This window comes from Spermophilus citellus (assembly GCF_964194105.1).
Source record: "Spermophilus citellus genome assembly, chromosome: 3".
NCBI classification, from domain to species: domain Eukaryota; kingdom Metazoa; phylum Chordata; class Mammalia; order Rodentia; family Sciuridae; genus Spermophilus; species Spermophilus citellus.
In genome coordinates this window covers 217,791,825-217,815,535 of record NC_138184.1, presented here as the reverse complement: position 1 = coordinate 217,815,535, position 23,711 = coordinate 217,791,825, and the positions used below count along the sequence as shown (strand labels likewise).

The following is a 23,711-nucleotide window of genomic DNA, read 5'->3' as shown; positions in this document are numbered from 1 at the left end:
AGGTATTATGTCCACTGTAACTAAAAAATATTTTTTTAAAAAAAGAAAGGAAAAAAGAAATAAACATCACAAAGAACTGAAACTAAGGTAACAAGCTTAAAGCATTTAACTATAACAGATATTATAATATAAATGCAGCATTTTCTTATGCTTGGGAATTTCCTGATAACACTGTCTAAATATACCCCATGACAAATCAGTTGTTTAAAGTGGGAAGTACTTGTCAAGAGCTATATAATGTTTTGAACAACTTATAAAAGTGGGAAGTATAGACTTTCATAGTTAATCTGTTATCATAATTGCTGGGACATTCCTTTGTGGTTCTTATGCCTTTGAATGTCAGTCCTAACTAGAGTACTTAGATAAGTCACCATTACAGAAATGAGATTCACTCATCCTTCATTTTTTATCCCAAAATTTTTCTTTTCTAAAGAATTAAAGAAGGGGCTGGGGTTGTGGCTCAGCGGTAGAGCGCTCGCTTAGCATGTGCGAGGCCCTGGGTTCGATCCTCAGCACCACATAAAAATAAAGGTATTGTATGCAACTACAACTAAAAAATAAATGTTTAAAAGAGAAAAAAAATTAAAGAAGGTAGAATTGATGGTTATAGCAAGTGTCAAGGGCTGCCCCAGAAAAGAAACGGGAGGCTAAATGGTTAAATGGATAGATAAATGTTTTTATGTTCTATGACCCTACGTTGCTGTTACTTTAAGAAAGAGTTTTGGGATATTTTGCTTTGCTTTGCTTTGCTTTGCTTTGGCTTGGCTTGGCTTGGCTTGGCTTGGCTTGGCTTGGCTTGTCTTCGTTTTTAACTCAGAAAACATCTGGATGAAAGACCAGTGTTGTTGAACATCAGCAGCTGGGCCAGTACCATGATCTCTTTTCACATCCCAGGTGCTAACATTTCCTACTTAAAGGGACAGAATTGTTCAAACTTCTAAATATATCATTTCATTCATTTAGTGGTATCAAAAATTGAAATGTGCATATGAATATGAATTGTCTAGATTAGTGGAGGCTACTCCTTTAAGTATTACATTTAAATTTTCATTACAGGTTTATTTTTGTTTAGTTTGTTGTTTTTCTCTGTGTGTGTATGTGTGTGTGCGCGTGTGTATGTTTTACTGGGAATTAACTCGGGGCATTCTGTTAATCTGTTATCATAATTGCTGACAGATAACTGATCAACATCCTCAACCCTGTTATTTCTTTTGTTTGTTTTTTGAGTCAGGGTTTCCCCAGGTTGCAGAGGCTGGCCATGAACTTGGTGATACTCCTGCCTCAGCTTCCCAAGTAGCTGGGATTACAGGCATGTGCTGCCACACACAGCTTGTTAGAGGTTCTTTTCTTTTCTTTTCTTTTCTTTTTTTTTTTTTTGTGGTGCTGGGGGATTGAACCCACGGCCTTGCGCATGCAAGGCAAGCACTCTACCAACTGAGTTATATCCCCAGCCCCAGAGGTTATCTTTCTACACCATACAATTTTTCGCCACATAAATCCTAAATGGCTAAAGATCTATATGTAAAACAACTATAAAATATGAAATCATTTCTACAGTGTTGAAGAAGGAAAGAATTTCCTAAACAAGAGGCAAAGTTCGGAAATTATAAAGTTTAATATAGTATATATGCCTGCATTAAATATTTTTAATTTCTACAATAGTAAAAAATAATATTAAAATTTAAAGAGAAAAATATATTTTTTTGATAGATTTAACCCAGGAGCTACATGCCCAGCCCTTTTTTGTTTTTGTTTTTCACTTTGAGATATGGCCTCACTAAGTTGCTGAGGCTAGCCTTGAGGCAATCCTCCAAGCCATTGGGATTACAGGTATATGCCACTGCACCTGGCTAATTGTAGCATATATAACAAAGGTGAACATTTTACAAAATCAGTAAGTAAGACAGTCAAAAGATCTGGCCATGGTGGGACACACATGTAATCCCAGCAACTCAAGAGGCTGAGGCAGGAGGATCACAAGTAGTAGAGTGTCCCTGAGTTTCATCCCTAGTAACACACACACACACAAGTCAGTAGAAAGAGGGCAAAGAATATCCAACACTGAGAACAATGTTGGGAGGTAGGAATTATTCTTTTTTAAGAATTTTTTTTTGGGGGGGTGGGTACTGTGTAGTGAGAAAGTAAATTGTTCAGCTTGTGGGAAGTATTTGGTGTAGAATCCATAAATTTAAAATACTCTTAAAACCCTGTGCTATCAAACCTACTTCCATAAGTACTTGGGTATATAAAAAAAAAGTTTACTATAATAGATTAAATTTGAAGACATAAAAATGAAGGTAACTTTATAGATGGCATGGATATTAATGAGGGTAAAAAGAAAATAATGAGGAAAAAAGTGTAGTATAAAAGGTGGTGAAGATGGGCTCTGTTTTTATATGTATATATTTATGTATAGGAAAGATCCAGAAGAAAGTATGATTATCCCTGGAGAATATACTTTTTACTTTTTATGTTTGTTTTCATTAATTCATTCACTTAGATACTAGTGATTGAGCCTAGAGGCACATTTACCACTGAGCTATATCCCTAGCTCCTTTTTTATTTTTTTATTTTTTTTTATTTTTTTTTTTTAGAGAGAGAGAGAGAGAGAGAATTTTAATATTTATTTTTTAGTTCTCGGTGGACACAACATCTTTGTATGTGGTGCTGAGGATCGAACCCCGGGCCGCACACATGCCAGGCGAGCGCGCTACCGCTTGAGCCACATCCCCAGCCCTCTCTAGCTCCTTTTTTATTTTTTTTATTTTGTCACTGTGTCTCACAGTTGCTGAGTCTGGCCTTGAACTTTAAATCCTCCTGAGTAGCTGGAATTATAGGCGTGCACTAATGTACCCCCAGCTTAAATTTTATTTACTTGTTTTAGAATTTAAAAATTTTTATAACATTGCTTATTTCTTTTCCTCCTTTTACTAGTCACTATAATGATTATAGTTTGACTTAAAAAATAATATTGATAGTTCAGAACAGTAATAATAGTATTAATGATAATTTCTGCTAAAATTTCTTTGAGTACTTACTTTATGCCTGGCATTGTGCCAAGTCCTTTGTACATGTCTCATGATTATGAACATGCATTATCATGCTGTATACTTTTATATCATGTTTCTTTTGTACCTTAAAATATGTGAATTTCTCTGCTGTGTATATTGTTATTTATCTGTAGACTTTCCCTGTCTTCACCATTCATTTGTCACTTCTCATTTATGAGACATACCACTAGCAGTCTAGGTCAGTGGTCTTATTTATATGTGTGTGAACCATTTCCCATTGCTGAGTTTCTTAAAGGATAAGTTGCTCTGTTCTGTTTAGAGCTAGCCATGTAGTACTTACTTATACTCTATCTTCTTTCCAAAAGGAACTTGTGGTCTGTGCCAAACAAATATAATTGGTTTTAAATTTTTTTATTATTTACTGTTCCAAGTTTGGCAAATGATCTAAAACATAAAGAAAATCTCTTAATGGAGTTACTTTCTCCATTCAGTTTACAGAAAGAAAAGTTGTAGTATCGGGTGGTTTGTTTTGTTTTTTGTTAATTGCTTTTAGGGAAAAATACCAGCTTCTGTTTTTCTAGGCATTTATAATACTAAAAACAATGTAAGATTTCAGGTGCTTTCTTGTATGATGAGACTCTTAAAGATTTATGCCACCCAGGTTTTCATTCTGTTTTCTTTTTATTTGTTTGTTTTCTTTTTCCATAGATTCTCGCCTCTATTGAGCTGCTGGCCCGCTCATTGCCAAAAATTCACCGCAGTGCATCAGAACCCTCCTTGAATCGGGCTGGTTTCCAAACAGAGGATTTTAGTCTCTATGCTTGTGCTTCTCCAAAAACACCCATCCAAGCAGGGGGATATGGTGCGTTTCCTGTCCACTGAAACAGATTAAATGAGTGAGAAATTAAAGGAGGGTAGCAACAAAAAGAAAATAAATGGACATGTGTTTGCTTATATGTTATACTGAACAGGATATTCTTTTCTAAGATGAGCCAAAGAACACTTGAGTGTTTAAACACTAGGTAAAATTTTTTCCCAATCCCTAATATTGGATTTAACCATGTGTTGGTGTGTAAAAAACACACAAACATTACTAAAAACTGGCAGTGCCTCTTCCAGAGGCTTGATTTCCTGTTGTGAATTTGTTTTATTCCGTTGGTCATTCTAATTATTAAACTTCAGTTTTCTCATGCAGCTTTTGTTATTAACTGTCAATCATCATTAGGGATGCCAGAGGAGATGCATATTCACAGAGGGGAAGTTGACAATAGGTTAGCCTGTGTCAAATAGGGCAAACCAAAGCAGATCTAATTTAGGAAGTCACTAGAATTGAATAATCCTGTTCTTATTCTACTTAATATTTTTTATATAACTATTTCTTTTTACTACTTTGTAGAAAATTTGGATGTTTATCTCCTTAAAGCAAATGACTAAATTTCTTTTAATAAATTGTGGGTGTAAATGATCAACAATATTACTGAGGAGTGGCATGTTTGACATGAGTAAAATGGTTTAATTTTGGAATTTTAGTGGGAACGGGTTATAAATTGGAATTCCTTTTAGATTAGTTTTCTGTATATATTAAGGATATCTTACATGAATAGAAGTCAAATTTCCTTACAATAAAAATGCATTGCCCCCTTATTCTCATCTCCTTTTCCCAAAAATAACTTCACAGAATTTTCTAAGAACTTTAGGTAATTCTGGTTGCCACATAATCACGTAATGATTTCTTCTTTAAGTTGCTACTTTAGAATATACTTATCTCTTGTGATATATATTATAGCAATCACTTTATCATTGTGTCTCATAAAATTTCTGTCCCCTTTATATCCTTTGTCCAGCAAGATTCTGCTCTTGATGAATGCTTGCTCTTCTCTTTTTTGCATTCCACAATATGAAGTTCTTCTAATACTTAAATATTCTTGTGTAGAAAATGACTCTAATGTAGCATTCATACAGTACTCTTCTACTGTGATTCAAAAGGAATCAAAAAGGGAGGCAGTGTTGTTCTTATACTGCCAACTCTACTTATAGTCCTCTGAACAAAAGCTAGACTCTTAATTACATCTTTACTTACTCATTTTAGATTTGTGCTAATTTTTAAATACAGCCAGCAACTGAAAGTTATTTCAGCAGACAGACATCTGCATATCCTTCTTCAAAGTCAATAAAGAAAAAAACTAGGAAAATTGTAACTTAATTATAATTTAGTTTTTAAATACCAGAGACAAACTTCTGAAATATTTTACTTGCATAGTTAGATTTCATTCAGGAAAAACACTCATTAATAACTATGGCGGCTGGGGTTGTGGCTCAGTAGTAGAGTGCTTGCCTCACATGTGTAAGGCACTGGGTTTGATTCTCAGCACCACATATAAATAAATGAATAAAATAAATGTCCATCAACAACGAAAAATAACTGTGACATACCTTTTGGCCCTCATTTAACTTAAGATAGGCATTGTGCCAAGCCTGTAATCCCAGAGGCTCAGGAGACTCAGGTAGGAGAATCATAAGTTCAAAGCCAATCTCAGCAATTTAGCAAGGCCCTAAGCGACTTAGTGAGACCCTTTCTCAAAATGAAAAATAAGGGCTAGGGATGTGGCTTAGTGGTTAAGCACCCCCTGGGTTCAATCCCTGGTACCAAGAAGAAAAAAGAATTAAAGAAAGGCATTGACATTATGACTTTATATATTGATTAGTGCCTTTCAAGATAGTAAAAAAGAACATTTTTTTCATATTTAAAAAAAATTAAGGGATAAAAGAATGTAACATGTTGCAAAACATCAAAGTTAATGATTTCTAAAACCTCCAGTGTGTCTAAAGATAGGAGGGGTAGTAGTTAGTAAAGTTGTATGTATTCACAAAAAGAATAGCAGGCACCTGGCTAACAAAATTTTCACAAAATTGACTTAGTCTTGGAGTGCTCAAAAAAGTTTTGGGAATTTTGAAATAAAGATCGGAGGGTTTTGTGTTTTTGTTTTTTGTTTTTCAGTGCTGGAGATCGACCCAGGCCCTTATGCATTTAAAGGATCTTTTTATTGATAGAACTCTTTGTATCATCTTCCAATATACCTGCCTTACTTATTTTTTCAGTAAAATTGATTTCTTTCTTTCTCCCCAACACTATCCAGCCCAGAAAACACTCCCACCACCCCAATCCCCACCATCTGCATTTGACTTCTTTCATTTCTGTCTTTTTTTTTTTATTATTATTATTATTATTTTTTTTTTTTTTTGCCAGTGAGCATTGCTAAGCCCTGTTGAGCTGCTTAGGAAACTCATGCCCATAGACAGTGGAGCATCCCTCCAGAGGTTGCATAGTAATTTAATATCCCTTCCAAGTTTGGCCCACTAGATTAGTAGAAGAACCTGAAAAACACGGAAATATGGCAAGTGAGATGTTTAGATCAGAGAATAGGAATCTTTAGAATTAAATCAGCTTCTCTTTCTGTTTGTTGCTATTTGTTTGTTTTATGCTGAGTTTTAGATACAGTCTCCAAAAAAGGAAAAACATAGGGGCTGAGGTTGTGGCTCAGCAGTAGAGCGCTCACCTAACACACGCGAGGCCCTGGGTTCAGTCCTCAGCACCCCATAAAAGTAAATAAATAAAATAAACGTGTTGTGTCCAACTAATACTAAATAATAAATATTTTTTTTAAAAAAGGAAAAACATAATTTTTTCTAAGCATATGTAGAGCTACTCTTTCATTAGGTAATTGAAACAGGATGTTTGTTTTCTTGTGATTGATTACTTCTTTGCTAAGGCCTTGCCCTCACATATTTTTTCAGTAAAATTGATTTCCTTCTTCAGAAGGCAACCTTTTTATAATATTTGCTTTACCTTTTAAAAGTTTTAAGAGTCAGTGATAAGAAATAAGATTTGTTTTGAGGTAAGTAGTTTAAAGACCATAGAATTTGCCAGGCACAGTGGCTCACGCCCATAATCCTGGCAGTTTGGGAGGCTGAGGCAGGAGGATCAAGAGTTTGAAGCCAGCCTCAGCAACTTAGTGAGGCTCTAAGCAACTTAGTGAGACCCTATCTCTAAATAAAATACAAAATAGGGCTGGGGATGTGGCTCCGTGGTTAAGTGCCCCTGAATTCTATCTCTAGTAGCCCCAACACCACCAAAAAAAAAAAAAAAAGATCACAGAATTTAATTAAATGCTTCATTCAGGTTAGTTTATTTTCAGGTATTATAATATTAGTCATTTAAATTATAAACCAGTTAAAATCATCCTAAAATGTAGCTATTTAACATACTAGCTTAAATGTCCTTTCTCTCAAATGGGTCATTCTCAAGAATATAGTCTGCCTTTTTAAAATTCTATGAAATGAATACTACCAGTTATAGTCCTTTTTTGATTGAGAATTACTGAAGTTTTAAGCATTTCTATAGCACTTTTCATTATACCATGTATATCACCTCACTTGTGCTGTTTCTCTATGAATTCAGGCAGTCCAGAGTATCTATGCCAGAATGCTTCTTATCCTTTTGAAACTGCCTGAAAGATCATCACAAAAAGTTCACTCTGGTTTCAGTTGTCTCCTACATCTAAAGCAGTGATTGATTTGTATAAGGAACAACCTTTTAGATTTTTCATAGCATATTTTATCTTCAAGGAACTTTGTTAAATTGTGTGTATAATGACCATTGCAATACATTCAATTCTAGAATAGAGAATAATTGTTTATATTTTTAAATTAGTTAACAAAGTCCTTACCTTTCAAATAAATCATGTTAATTGAGGTATCTAAAAGCACAAGTTCTTGTTTTCTTAAAAGTCTTTCCAAGTAATTCTCTGCCCTGTTCCTATTTTCATCAAATAGAAAATTAAGCTTAGGTTATCCTCAACCAGAAAGAAGGAGAAAGAAAATGTTGTTTATCTTTAATTTTTTTGATAAGTTCAGTTGATATAACAAGATTTTCAAAAAGTAGCAGATGTTTCACTTCAAATTACTTCACACAAGCAAAGTTGCCCCTGAATTCAAGTAATTGAGTAGGAGATGGAATCTAGAGATTCCCAGCTATGCAAAAAGGAATTAGAGTAGATTTATTTTTCAAAAGCAGATTCATCACCTGTTATTTCCATCTTTCCTTTAAAATTATTTGTGATTGCATGGATATTCATAGAGTTATTTTATTGCTTCCTAAACTGTAAGTTCTTTTTGTCTCCTCTACCCACTCACCCAGAATCTGATTATGAAAAAAACTTCATTTGATTAGAAGTAGTAGACTTGGTAGGATATCTTTAGTGTTGTTTTACTCGCATGAGATTTGGAGTTTGTTGATAAGATGTTATTCTTTGGTGGTTGTTTTGTTCATTATTTTTAAGGCTAATATTTTAAGTTTGTGGAATAGGACAGTGCTCAACAAAATATTACCTAAATCTTATTTTCACATTGAATCGTGATGGATACAGTTACTACTCATATGAATATTGCAAGTCATTTTAAAGAAATTGATTAAAATACTAAAAATAACCTTAAAACCATAATGTACCCAAAAGTGAGCAATGATGGTGAGTATGTTTGTGTATTTCAAGTTTCTGTTAATATAACAGCTTAATATAATAATAGTGCTCTAAATCTTTCACTCTCCAAGGTCTTAGTAATTCGGCTCTTCATTTTAATCAGTGCCAAATTCCTTAATCCTTTTAACTTTAAGGTAATAATTCTTTTACCCTTCCCCATCTTCATTTTTGCAACACCATGGTTAATTGTTTAATAAAAGGAATCCCTGAATAGAAGTAAGGACTATCTGCTGTTCAATAACTAGTTGAAATCAGTGTGGGAATACAAATTTTAATTATTAAAAATTGTTCAGGGGCTTGTTAATTGTTGAGAACCTGAGCTTTGGAGGCAGCACCTAGGTTAGCATTCCACAAGCATTCCACCATATTTATCTATCATATATACATATTTGGGTTCTTTCATACACTTCATCCATTTGGGGTTTTAAACTAGTGATGATGTTGCTGGTTTTGAAGTATATAACTAGTCACCTTTCAATGATATTTAAATGAAGTTTTACTGTCTTGAGGTTATTTTAGATAACTATTTTAAAATTAGCTCTTGTTCCACAGAGTGATCTTGGTGGATAAGTTGCTTGACCACCCTAAACCTCAACTCGCTCATCTATAAAATGAAGACAATAATAGGGTCTACCTCATAGTATGAGTGTCAGATGTAAATGTGTATAAAATGTTAAGTTGAGGCATCTGGCATGTCTGGCACTCAAAACAGTTGCTAATATCATCAGCATACAAATCCCAGGGTTCAACCAGTCACCAGGGTACTAGGTAATATGCTCTGCATTAGGACATGCTGACATTGTCTGGCAACCAAGTAGAATCTAACAGCCACGAAAAAATGGATAAGTTCTTCCTAGATTAATAGTGTATTCATATAAGTGATTGCTTAGATCCTCCTCAGACACTGCTATGCAAAAAAATGATGTTATAGCAGACTAAATTCTAATAATTGTCAATTATTAACCAACTCCCAGAAATTAACTTTAGTATTATATAGTAACGAGAACTGGCCTTGAGTTTACAAGTATCAGATATAGACAGAATGTTAGATGAAAAATGATGCAATGAAACTATCACAGTGGCACACACCTGTAATCCCAGCTACTTGGGAGGCTGAAGCAGGAGGATCACAAGCTCAAGGCCAGTCTTAGCAACTCAGACCCAAAATAAAATAAAAAGGACTAGGGAGGGCTGTGATTGTGCCTCAGTGGTAGAGCCCATGCCTAGTATATGTGAGGCTCTGGGTTCATCCTCAGCATCACATAAAAATAAATAAATAAATAAATAAATAAATAAATAAATAAATAAATAAATAAATTTGTCGTGCCCATCTACAACTAAAAGTTTTTTTTAAAGAATCTGAAATTTCTTTTAAAAAAGACTAGTGATGTTAGTTTAGTAGTAAAGAGCCCTGATTCAATACCCAGTACAAAAAATATTAATAATTCCAGGAAGCTTCCAAATTTGTCAAGCTTGAAGAAATATAGTACCTCAAAGGGACTTTATGATTTAAAGAACTCTTTATGCAGAGAATTAAGTTCAGTGAAAAGTTCCTAGGTTTAATTTTTTATAGTTGGAAAAAGTAAAATTAACTAGAAAGTGGGAGGTCTGGACTTCCTCTCCTGTCAAATGTGTGATGTGGACAGATCATTAGACCTTTCAATTGGTTTGTACAAAATGAAGATAAAGGCTGGATTATGGCTCAGTGGTAGCACGCTTGCCTAGCATGCATGAGGCACTGGTTTTGATTCTCTGCACCACATACAAATAAATAAAATAAAGGTCCATCAACAAATTTTTAAAAAATTTATTTTTTGTAGTTGTAGATGGACAGCATGCCTTTATTTTATTTGCTTATTTTTATATGTGATGCTGAGGATTGAACCCAGTACCTCACATGTGCTAGGCTCTGCCACTGAGCCACAGCTCAGCCCAACAACTGAAAATTATTTTCATAAAAACAAGGATAATTTCTGCCTATTCCTTATTATAGTGACTTTCATTATATATGTAATATGATAGATGAAAATGAGTTGATAATTTAGAGAAGTATTATGCAAGTTGACATTGCAATTGTGCAACCAATTTCTTTTGAAATTTTGTTTTGAAACTATTTTTAGCTTGATCTAAACCATAACATATCAAACCCAGCTGTGAAACTATCTGCAGACTTGATATTTTATTGATATAGCTGAACCATACTTATCTATCATATATACATATTTGGATTCTTTCATATATTTCAGCCATTTGGGGTTTTAAACTAGTGATGATGATACTAGGTTTGTAGTATATAACTGGTCACCTTTCAATGAGATTTAAATGAAGTTTTACTACCTTGAGGTTATTTTTAGATAACTATTTTAAAATTAGCTCTTGTCCTCCCTTACAGGAGAATTTGCAGCCTTCAAGTAGTCACACCATCATGGCAGCATCTACTCTTTATTTAAGTCTTGTGTTCGTACAGTTTGTTAACATCAAAACACAATTCTGTTCCTCAAACCTTTTTTTAAAGATATAAAATTTTCAATGCATAAGCTGGTATGGAACAGAATGGAGTTTCCTTTCCAACAAAAGAGGGAAGAATGTTTTAGGAACCAGAATTCTCTGCTGCCAGTGTTTCTTCTTCACCACAAATACCACGTGCACACGTCTGCCCACTCCCAGGAAGAAAGAGGAGAGACCCTGAATTCTGACCTTTTGATGGTCAGGCATGATGGAAAGAAACTGCTGCTACAGCTTGGGAGATTTGCTATGGAAGGTCTGCCAGTCAACTTTGCCCTTCTAACCACCAGATCAGTTTGTGGCTGATCATCTGATGGGGCAGTTTCAATCACCAAGCATCAATCACCAAGCATCGTTCTCTTTCCTGTTCTGGGATTTTGTTGTGGAGCTCTTTCCCCTGGCTACCATCAGTTAATTTCTGAGGAATGGAACAAAAATGCAGCATCCCCTTCCTGTGTGGTATATGTTCAGTCCTTGACAAATTCTATCACAGTGAAGCTCTATTTATTTGATTGGAGGTTGAGCGGTAAGGAGGAGTCTGGGAGCAGAGGAAAAGGGAATGCTGCATCTTCTTCCGGACCTCCCAGGTCTCTAGCCTCTGGTTGCCTTGCTCCCTGGGGCTCTGCCTAACCATGCAGGCTGGACAGTGCTGGCACATACCGCCTTCTTTTCTCATTGGGTCCAGCAATGAAGATGAGAGTTGGGGACTTGTTTCCTCCACAATGTAGCAAATTCTCAGGAAAATAGTCTATATCTTCCTCTAAGCTCTTCCAGTCACTAAGTACTTACGTGGCTACTTTGTCCAGGGCCAAAATGCCATGGACAGTATCTGATTAAAAGCCTGCAAAACTGCTTAATAACAGTTTTGAATGTGAGAAATTTATGTAATTAAATGTAAGGTACAGGTTTTAATTTCTGAGTTTCTTCTATTATATTTTTATTAAAAAGAAAATAACTTTCAGCTGTAATTGAATTGGAGTGAAATTATAGTTCCCACCAGAATTATATAGCCTGAAAACTGTATTTTTGTTACATAAACAACTTTTAAAGAAAGATCATTATCCTTTTCTCTACCTAAATATGAGGAGTCTTAGCATAATGACAAATATTTATAATTTTTAAATTAATGGTACTTGCTGGATCCACACTAACATCTTTGCTAATAATCTCATTGTTTCTTCCAATTGATTCCAACACTACATCCTACATCCACTTTCTAGTCTTTTACCTAGAATATGCAACCTGAAATAAAAATGGTGGTATCTCTATTCATTCTCCTCCTTCCTTTTTTCCCAAGCCTGGTCTTCAAAAGGTTGGATAATTTTGCAGCTGAGTTCCCCAAGCAGAGAATAGGAAAATCTTAGGGATGTCAAGACTGAGGTAGGGTGTGTGAAGCCTACCATCAGTTGTTTTTATAGAAAGAGCTGCTGTGGTATTGAGAACCTAAATCTGTCTTGTCTTTTCACAAATGGAAAATATAACCTAGTCATAGCTTCCCTTGACCTTTATTAAAGGGCAGATTATAAATCACCAAAGTAGCAAAGAAAGTGACCAGATGTATTAATAGCAAATAATCTCCTTAGAATCACTTATCAGGATTGAGGAATCCAAATTAAATGAGATGTACTTAGCCCAGATGAGTCATAGCCAAGGACCTGAAGGAAATTCCACAGGACTTATATCAGGGAACCAGAAGTTAGTTAAATTTTTCAGATTATAATTCCTCTCCCACTATACTATATTTCATTAGATGAATTTTGCTAAAATATCTCAATCAGAAGAAGGCCTATTGAAAATTTCATGGATTTAACAAAGGTTGTTCCAGTAAAATGGAATATATCCTAAGTTATTAACAGTTTTAACAATGATGTGTTTTTACTGGTTGTTTTTATTTTTTTTTTTTATTTTTATTGGTTTTGGGTTTTTTTGTTTGTTTTGTTTTGTTTTGTTTTGCAGTGCTGGGGATGGAACCCAAGCAAATGCTCTACCACTGAGCCACATCCCCAGTCAGTGAAATGTTTTTAAGTCTTACATGAGCAGAGAAAATTTAGAAATCAAAAGGTGTCTTCTGTGCATATGATGCTGCCTCTTTCTGAAAAGCATTGTTTATTTGTCATTTTTAAATATATCTCTATAGATGGTTGTAAATATGGCTGTGTTCCCTTTACAAAGATTGGCTCAGAGCTTAGATCCTCTCTGGAGAGAGCAGGGCTTGAATCATAGATGTGTATGTAGGTCCTACTGAGGAGCAGAGCCTGCTCTGTGTGCTGGGCCTGCAAGCGGGGCCACCTCAGCATCTGGGACAACTCCAGCACACTTAGGGAGGAAGCTTAGCATTCCAGTTTTCTGAATGAAATACAGGGTAATACTTTTTATCCTCCTTTCATTTTAAAGTAGATTGCTGTTTCATCTGAAAAGCTGATAAATGAAGCTGTGCCCAGAAGCCAGGCTCAGGGTTTTGAGAGATTTTTTTATAGAGAACTTTAGAAATAAATAAAATGTTTAAACCTTCCTTTTCTTTATTCCTATCAAATCATAGTTTTTCACTTTAGTTTACAAATGGCGAAAAAATGAGTTTCTTTTGGGGTTTTTTGTTTAATTTTTTATGCTTATACTGCAGAAAGACTTGTTGAGCGCCTAAGAAAATAGAAGGAAGAAACCCTTGTTTGTGCAAAGCACTTTATGAGTAATTTGTGGAGACAGTGTGTGGCTGTTTCACCCATCATCTTATAAGGCTGTAGCTGTCAAGTCTTGTCCATAAAGTGGTTGCAGTGCCTTCTGCGGGTGTTTCATTTTTGGTAGAAAGAATGAAGCCTTCTAAAAAATTTGAAAGCAACTATAAAAGATTGTTTTTAGGGGCTGGGGATGTGGCTCAAGCGGTAGCGCGCTTGCCTGGCATGCGTGTGGCCCGGGTTCGATCCTCAGCACCACATACAAACAAAGATGTTGTGTCCGCCGAGAACTAAAAATAAATATTAAAAAAAAAAGATTGTTTTTAAATAATATAATATTTCTTATGTTTTTTTTTCTTTATTATTAAACTAGGGTCTAGGACCCTGAAAATTGCCACTGAAATACTATTGACCCTCCAAAAAAAAAACGTTTTATAAAAGGGGTTTGTGAATAAAAAAATCCAATGTGATCATTTGTACTTACATGCACTTTAAAAGACTTTGTCAAGCTATCAAATTCTGGTTCCTGAACATCCTATCCCTGATTGTATTTGAGGTTTAGTAGGTCATACTGAGGCATCCTAGAAGCTGAAATTTCATATAAGTTATGTTTATGTTGGTATTAGAGAGGAAGAACATTAAAAAATAATTCCAGCCTTCAGCACTGTCAGCCCAAGACTTTGTAAACACCCTCATTCTTGTGTGGTGTGTCACAGCTCTTGTATCACAGTGCGCTATCTTGTATCCATCAGGCACCGCTGGAGCTGCTGCACACCCCTCCTCAGACTCACCTGTCCCGACCCGCATACCCACCTCGCCAGGCTTTTGCAAATCTCTTCTAGCTGTAGTTTGAAACACATTGCAGGGTTCAGGTGACCTCTTCAAAAAAACTACCTCCTCAGGATGAGGTAATGAATAGTTATTTATTTTAAAATATGAAAAGTCAGGAGCTTTAGAACATGAAGATGATTTAAGATTTTAACTTTTATGTGTACTTCTATTGGAGCACTCTCATTTTGTCCTAAAGGGCATTATACATTTAAGCAGTGATACTGTTAAAAAAAAAAAAAAATTGTAGTTCGAGTATCTGAATGTTGTTGGAAGTGGTGCCAGAATCTGTTTAGGGGTACGTTTCAGAATCTCAATCTGAAGTCAGTTGCATGGAGTTAAATAGTTAGGGTACCGCTTCACTACCAGTGATATGATCTTAGTTTTCAGTAGGCTCAGCAAGGTAGCACATCTTCATAATGAGTTAGCCACAGCTTTGTCATTTGCACAGATACTCATGAGAGACTGCCCAGCCAAGAGGGTAGAGTGACTGCCCTTTATGCAAGATTCTCCTTTTTGTCCCAGTTGGAGTTTTTAATGCTAGAATATCAGATGTCAACTGTTAGGCCATAAACCACAGCCAGGACGGAAGGTTTACTGTGAGTAGGAATAGCAAAGTAGCTTACAGGTCATACAGGGAAATGGTGTAGGTGAGGCTCTAGAAAAATACCTTGACAATTTGCCAAATGATCTTACTGTGCCTTCATGATGCAATAAAAAAAAAAAAAGCTAAAATTTTAGCAGAAATCAGTGATTTGTGAAGAGAGCAGCCACTCTGGTTTAACTCAGCTGTGTTAATATTTTTTAGAGTGCAATTTAGACTGCAAAGATAAATGCACTAAAGAGTTTATAGCCAAAATCACATTTAAAAAATGAGAAAACACAAGTAAATTTTCAGTGAACAAAATTATTTTTTTAAAGCACATAATCCCTAGTATAGTCAGATATATTTATCACATAGAGCAACTAGGTTGAAAATACAATTCAGTGACATTTCTAGAGAAACTTTTTTCTACTCCCATCAGTTCTTCAAAGCATGGAACTTTTATACAACAGAAATGTTTGACAGACATTTTAAGAAACTGCTGTAGTTTAGTGTTGAAGTACTGTAATGCTGGGCAGCAATCATGTATTAACCTAATGAGAAAGGAGAAATTAAAATAGAGTAAAGAATTTGATTTGATTAGTTTCCAGAGTACTGCTGCCAACTTAACACTGAATTTTCAGAGTTTGAAATGTAACTCACCTCCCAGACTTGTCTGCAAAATGAAGCTGGACTGTGCTACTAATCCTGCTGTAGTGCATGGTGGGGGGCCAAGGAGGGCAATCTCTGGAGACCTCCTTTGTGAAGGGCCATTGGAATTGTGAATGACCTAGCAGGTATGTGTAAAACTGGACGTACTTCATGGTGTGGTTCTTGTATCTTGTTTCATTCCTCACCACCCCCAAGAAAGCCAATGTATTGTCCCCAGCACATCCTTTAGTTGTTTGGCTGAAATACTGAAATGAATTACTAATGCCCAAGGAGGGCAGTAGCACCTCTGCCTGCAGAGGCAATGATTTGTAACTGACCAGAGGAGAGTAAAGTGACCAGTGCATTTGTGGTACATGTTTCTAGCTCTGGTAAAGGTAAATACTGGTAAGATGTTTGTTATATCAGTACACTTGACCATAAGCTTTTTTTTTAAGTAACTTTAGACATTTAAATTAAAATTCAGTCCTAATTGTTGTTCATTGTGAGAAGGATATTTAACAGTTCCTATTGGGTATTTCTGAAGTAGAAAAGGACAGCATCTGAAGTCCTAAAATCTTAAGGTAACAGGTAAAAAAAAAAAAATACATGAGGACACTTAGTCACCACCTCAACAAAGTGATCAAAGTAGATCCTTTATTTCAGCACCCACAATTTCAACTAATTTAGCTTCATTAATTACTAAATCACTTTCAAAAAACATTTATTTAGCCGTTTTGACTAATTGTAATGATATAACCAGTTGTGCATGAGGACGCAGCCAGTGTATCATTTTTTGTGGTGCATTTTTTTGGTAAGGAATTCTATAGATTGAAGTACTCTTTGAAAACAGAACTAAAATATATTTATTCATGTTAGTATCAAAATTTTTTTTGTGCAAACCATTTCCTTCTCCTGGCAGGCTGAGTACATGATCCAGCACCCACAACCACTGGTTCCCATTGATAGTGTAGATGCAGGGGAGTCGGGCAAGAAACGCATGAAGAGGTGCATAAGGAAAGGGTCTGTTGACAGGCTGGAATGGGGTTATGAGTTGAGGGGCTTCATCATGTTTTGCTTTGAAAATCGCTCTCTTGCATTTGTGTTAAGCTTTTGATCCCATGTGTCTTGGTGGGATGTGAGTTACATAAGAAACTGCAGAGTGTAGCCTAAGCAACAGGGTTACCAGACTAGGCACAGATGGAGAGAAAAGGGACCAAAATGGGGTGGGGTGGCAGTTCAGTCTGGGGAATAGGGAAAAATAATGTGAGGGTAAGAAATAAACTATAATTGCCAGAAATAAAATGTAAGAGTGCAATAAGTGTGCTTTTTATTCTAAGCTGTGAACGGTTTTTTTAAAAAATCATTCCTAATACATTCGCATATGTTCCATAGCTGATTAAAACCGGCTATGTAAACATATAATGCCTTTTTATTCATGTTAATTATCAACATAAGTGGCTAACCTTTATGTCTTATTTATCTTCATCTTATATTAGTTTACATGCCAGGGTGTGTGTGTGTGTGTGTGTGTGTGTGTGTGTATATGTATGTATGTATTTGTGTGTCCTGTGCACGCATGTGTGCACTGCTGTACCCTTTTTCTTTCTTCATTTGAAAATGAATTCATTGGGTCCTGTTTCCTTTGGCCATACCATATGGTATAGCCTTGTTTGGCCTTCTTGATGTTGCCTGATTTGAAAGACTTATCACAGTGATATTTGTGGTAACCCCATTTGTTGGGTATACATCTGATCCTTTGCTCATTCAGCAGTTGCTGCTGCTTCTTAAGATGGGATCATACAGCTGATCAGGGGATTGATTTGACCATTCATCATGCATTTTCTTTGGTAGTTGTGATTACTCTTTGGTTTAGACTAAGAAAAAGGAAATCCCCCCCTTTTCATGTACTTCTTGGTTTGAGGACAAGTCTCCTGTAAGGGAGAAGAAAGGGAAATGCTTTGTGTTTAAACTGCAGTGAATTAACAACTCCTATTTCACCACCCCAAACCTTATGGTGGCTCACACATTCCTTTCTGTAATTGCCAGAGGTTTGGGTTTAGTTCACTTCAGTTCTGCTTAAGCATTATAAAAAGGCTCTCATGGAGTCTAGGGTGGCCCAGTAAAAAGGTGGGGACTTTTTCATTGTCCTCAGACTTCTCTATACCTGCTTTGCAAAAATTACAATGGAGTAACTATTTTTAAAGCTTATTTTTCAATTCATAAGAAAGAAATTTATTTTCAGTCAAATGGATGATGTTTCCCTCTTATCCTTAACCCTCAACGTTTGCTTAACTTTTTTTTTTTTTTTAATTCTCCTCCATACCCACTTCCTGATACTTTGGTTCTCTTACCTGCTCAGGTCCCTTCATTTGTACTTTGGAGTTTTTCTCATGTAAATTTGTATAATGGAACATATTGTTCAGTTTGGATAGAAAGCATGGAGAATTTTTAAAAAGATAGCTGAAAATCAGATTGAAGAAATTTATTTCTGTGTAAAGTTATTTAAAAAACTCTGTATTATATAAAAGGCAAAAAAGTTCTATGTATTTGATGTGAATATGCGAATACTGCTATAATAAAGATTGACTGCATGGAGAAGTCTTTTTCAAGATTATTTTTCTAGCACTTACATTGAATAACAAAATTAGTCAATGGTTTTGACAGGTATTCTTGCAGGCAGTGGAGACTGAGAAATACAGACTTTGTTTCATACATAGTGTTATACTGCTTCGTGAATAGAAGCTAAAGTTGTCAAGCTTCCTGCATGCTACACTCTACGTGCTGTCCAACTTACATGTCTTACAGTAGTAACCAGTCTTTTATCAGGTGCTAGTGATGACCCTCAATTTGACAGTTTTGTAACCTTATGTTTCTTTAGTTTAAAATAAGCACTCTGTGTAATCACGCAGTTCAAGTGTGTGCTTTAATTTGGTAAATTTAAAAATTAGTGTGTGGCCAGGCACAATGGCACACAGTCCCAGTGATTCCAGGGCCGAGGCAGAAGAACAGCAAGTTCAAGGCCATCCTCAGCAATTTGGCAAATCAGGCCCTGACTTGAAAAATTCAAAACAAGGGCTGGGGATGTAGCTCAATGGTAAAGCATCACTGCTTTCAATCACTAGAACCAAAAAAAAGAAAAAAATATATATAAATCTGTAGAAATTCACCTTCATATTTTTTTCCAAATGTTTTGACACAACTTGCACTTTCTACATTAACAGAATATGCACACAAACATGCACTCATGTTTTCAACTTCATTCTTTTAAATCATTTTAATAAGTTGATTTTATGCATTTGATTTCATGACCTGAATTTTGAAAAACACCTAGAATATCTTTAGACAAAAATATATAAAATCACCAGATAAGGTTTCCAAAAGAGGGCTGGGGATGTGGCTCAGCGGTAGCGCGCTCGCCTGGCATGCGTGCGGCCCGGGTTCGATCCTCAGCACCACATACCAACAAAGATGTTGTGTCCGCCGAGAACTAAAAATAAATAAATAAATATTAAAAAAAAAAAAAAAAAAAGGTTTCCAAAAGAGAAGTCAACAGTTTTAAAACTTCACCTGGAAATCCTGAGAACAGTATGAAAGACAGATAATTCCCCAAAGGGGCACAGGTCTAAGAATCTGGTTTCAGATTTTCATACCCTTCATGCCCCTCCAATCCTAAGAATGCTATCAAGACATTATTTTCTCTGAATTAGTTTTCTCATATGAAAAATGCAATTCTTTAATCCAAATGTTAGAGAAACTAATTTTCTAAAAGAACTTCATTCGTGATTATGACAGTAATTTTGGCCTTTTTTATAAATATGTATTAGAAATTTCCATAAAATGTCCCAGAATAGTAAATTCTTCAGTTATTATAAAATGCTGTTACAGGAGCTGGGGCTGTAGCTCAGTGGTAGAGCACTTGCCTTGCACATGTGAGGCACTGGATTCAATCCTCAGCACCATATTAAAAAAATGTATTAATAATAATAAACATTTTTTATATGCCATTACAAAGAACTGCTACATGAGCACTTCTGAAATTTTGTCAGGGGCTGTGATTATTCCATCTATTATTTGGGTTATGTAGTCTCCCCAACTCAAAATGTTAATGCAGAGTTATTAAAAGATAATCTGGCCCATGTCCTCTCATATTAGGAACCATATGAAGTGCTGAAGGATACGCCTTGCCCAAGTTTGTGTAGCCAGGACACAAGATCAACATATATCGTTTTGTTATGATCATGATGGCAATGGGAACTTTGGATAGAAATGGGTGTTGACTCCAGGAACTAAGTTATGAGCTGGAAGTGCTAGATGTACTCACTAGCCCCTGCCATCCTCAATAAGGTAAAGCCACTGATGCTGAGGTAGGTCACATGTGGCTTGGGTGGCTCCTGCTTCCTTGACACTGCTGGCCTGTGGACCATGGTGCTCCTGATGAGGTGGTGGGGGCAACAGGTGCTCCTTTCTATAGAATAATGCTAAGGGCAAGCGGAACCAAGATGACTACTGTTACCTTCTGATAACATGCACATGACAGGTGTTCCTTATACAGAACCTCATCTCAGATGCCTGAGTTATTTATAAAGTTTCCATAGGCAAACAGTTACTAAAATTTGACACTTGATCCTCAGCTGCTATCAGTAATGCTTTCACCAGCAAACTTTCAATTTATGCACATCTCTCCATCTACCAAGCCCACCCTGAAACTTACAGTGTACTTTTAGCTACTCATCAAGAAGAGAGAAACCACTCTTAATTCTATTTGTTTTGCTTTGGTTTGTTTTTGGCAAGCGAGGAGTGGTATTACATCTGTTGAATATTTATTATTTAAGTCTGTTTTCATAATGGAGGGTTTCCTAAAAAAATCAAACATTTCTTTGGGTTGTCACATAAATTTAGCTTAGACCCAGGGGTCTAGAAATAATTACTTCCATTTAAGAGTACTTCTTTCATGCCAGGTGTAGTTCTAAGAGCTTTACATACTCATTGAACCCATTTTACAAAGGAGATTCAGACAAGGTAAGTAATTTGCCCAAACTCACAGCAAATAAATGGTAGACCTAGGAGTCAGATCCAGCAAGTTTAACTCCAAAGACTGGGTTCTCAAAAGCATTATGTCAGCTTTTCAAACTAAGTTGAGGCCCACTAGTGAGTAGTATAATCAGTTTAGGAGGTCTCAACCAGCCATTCTTTTTAAGTAGGTAGAAGAGAATAAAGCAAAATTAAGTGTGCATCCTAGGTAAGTATTGTTTCGTAAAACCTTTGAGAAATTTAAATTTATAAGCATATTAATACATAAGGTAACATAAAATTAACTGTTAGATATAATAAAGTTTTATACCATGTTGTGCTGACTCAGATAATCCAGCTCCACCTAGAGCCAGCCAGCCAGGATTTGAACCTCAGCTCTCCCTCTAACTGCTGTGTGATTTGGCAAATTACCTAACCCATCCATCCCATAGCTCAATTTCTTCATCTTGTAAAATAGAAATAATAATGTGAGGATTTAATAAACTAACATAAAGGTTTGCAAGAGTGTCTGGCCCACAGTAAGTCTTCAGTTATTTCCTTTATATACTGCCATCAAAATAATGTACTCAGGGTTGAGGGTGGGGTCGGGGCTCAGTGGTAGAGCACTTGCCTGGCACGTGTGGGGCACTGGGTTCAAACCCAAGCACTACATAAAAAAACTAAATAATGAACATCTACAAATAAAAATATTTTTAAAAAAATAATGTGCTTAACATCTCTTTTGCACCCTCACACATTTAAGTATTTTCCCATATGCTATACAGCAAGATAGAGGCACACTCCTCTGAAAAGGCAGGAACAATTTTTTAATATCAACTCAAATTGATTTCATAGCCCAAGCCTGGTAAATGAGAACTCCAGCATTTTTTGGGTTTTTTTTTAGTATTTTAACTGTAGATGGACATATATTGTTATTTTTTTATGTAGTGCAGCGACTCAAAACCCAGTGCCTCACACATGCTAGGCAAGTGCTCTACCACTGAGCCACAACCCCAGCCCTCCAATATTCATTTTTTTAAAATTCTTTTATATGTATATTTTAGTTGTTGGTGGGCTTTATTTTCTTCATTTATTTATATGCATATTTATATGCTGAGATTATATATTATATTTATATGCTAAGAATCAAACCTAGTGCCTCACACATGTTGGGCAAGCACTTTAACACTGAGCTACAACCCCAGCCCATCTCCAGTATTCTTTTCAACAAAAGAATTGTATTTTAAAAGTTATCTTTTAGTTCAAGTCAAGCAAATATGATTTTTTTTAAATATTTATTCTTAAGTTTTAGGTGGATACATCTTTATTTTACATTTATGTGGTGCTGAGGATCCAACCCAGTGCCTCATGCATGCTAGGTGAGCACTCTACCACTGAGCCACAACCCCAGCCCCAAGCAATTCTGATTTCTAAGGAAAAGAACTAATGAGATTATCTATTGAGTTCACTGTTGTAGATTATATTCTTTCTCCAAAAGAACTCTATTAAGGGGAAGACAACAGTGAGACCTAAAATGTACAAAGTCCAGACATGATGGTGCACACCTGTAATCTCAGCAACTCCTAAAGTTGAGGCAGGAAGATCCAAGTTCAAGGCCAACCTGGGCAACTTAGCAAGACCCTGTCTTGAGAAATGAAGGGCTGAGGGTGTAGCTCAGTGCCCCTGGGTTCCACTGAAAAATAGATTTTTAAAGTACAGAGTAACTTTTAAAAGTAAAGACCTAAACACTTTTGTGAGCTGAGACAGTCGCCCCTACACAGGTTGTCTGCAGCACCCATTGCAACAGGCCTAGGACTGTTGGAGCTGCCAATGGGGAAGGGGTCACCGTCCCATGCTGTTAATGTGCCCTCTCTGTAACAAGTGTAGAGAAGCAAAGGAGAAGGGGAAACCCAAGTACTATAAAATCAAGCTGAACGTGATGGTGCACGCGTGTAATCCCTGGAGGATTATAAATCTGAGGCCAACCTCAGCAATTTAACAGATGCTTAAAAAAATTAAAAAATAAAAAGGACTAAGGATGTAGCTCTGTGGTAAAACACCCTGGGTTCAATCCCAAGGTAAAAAAAAAAAAAACAAAAAGAAAGCGCCAGGCATGGTGGCACACGCCTGTAATCCTAGCAGCTCAGGAGGCTGAGGCAGAAAGATCGTGACTTCAAAGCCAGCCTCAGCAACTTAACAAGGCCCTAAGCAACTCAGTGAGAACTTGTCTCTAAATAAAATATAAAAAAGAGCTGGGATGTGGCGCAGTGGTTAAGTCCACCCCCCGACCCCCGGGTTCAATCCCTGGTACTAACCCTGCTTAAGGCCTGCCGGAGGTTGCTCACAGCATTTAACATAAAATCTGAACTCATCATCATGTCCTACTAACATCGTCTACTGCCACATTCTCCTCACTTGCTGAAACCACACTGGACTTTGTCTCAAACACAGCTGCCACCATTTCACCCTAGATCTTGCTTCTGCTGCTCCTTGACCCTAACACACCTTTCCTTCAGGCTCTACTTGTTCAGCTCAAACATCTTCCCTGACCACCCACAAAAGCAGTACACCTACCTCACCCACTTCTAGCATTACCCAGTGATATTTCCTTCAAAGCACTTAGTAAATCTCATGCAGTTACTGATTTACTGCTTGTCTTCCCTTCCTAAAATTTAAGTTTTCTGAGAATGGAATCTTAGTTGTCTTATAGCACTGAATCCCCAATGCCTAAATAGTCAAAAGCTTTTAAAAAACGAATAGTAGTGCTTCTGGGCAAGTCAACAAGCTACCCTATATTGAAAACTTTTTATCTGTGGATGAAGGAAAAGTCTGTCCCATCTATTCTCAGAATGCTGCAATGCTATAGAAAGTTGGAAAGTACTTTGAAACACATTTTAGCAAATCCTATTTCATC

General features: G+C 36.2%; 1 protein-coding gene across 6 annotated transcripts in view; it reads left to right on the top strand.

Moving 5' to 3' along the window:
* Nucleotides 1-18,379, top strand: part of BRAF (B-Raf proto-oncogene, serine/threonine kinase) — a 189,402-nt gene extending 171,023 nt beyond the window's left edge. For all 6 annotated transcript variants that reach the window (XM_081284997.1, XM_081285000.1, XM_081284995.1 and 3 more), the window contains 2 exons: nt 3,720-3,873; nt 10,941-18,379. In XM_081284997.1, coding sequence (XP_081141123.1) covers nt 3,720-3,873; nt 10,941-10,963 — 177 coding nt within the window. In that variant the 3' untranslated portion in view covers nt 10,964-18,379. The remainder of the gene's footprint in view (nt 1-3,719; nt 3,874-10,940) is intronic.
* Nucleotides 18,380-23,711: the final 5,332 nt, after the last annotated feature.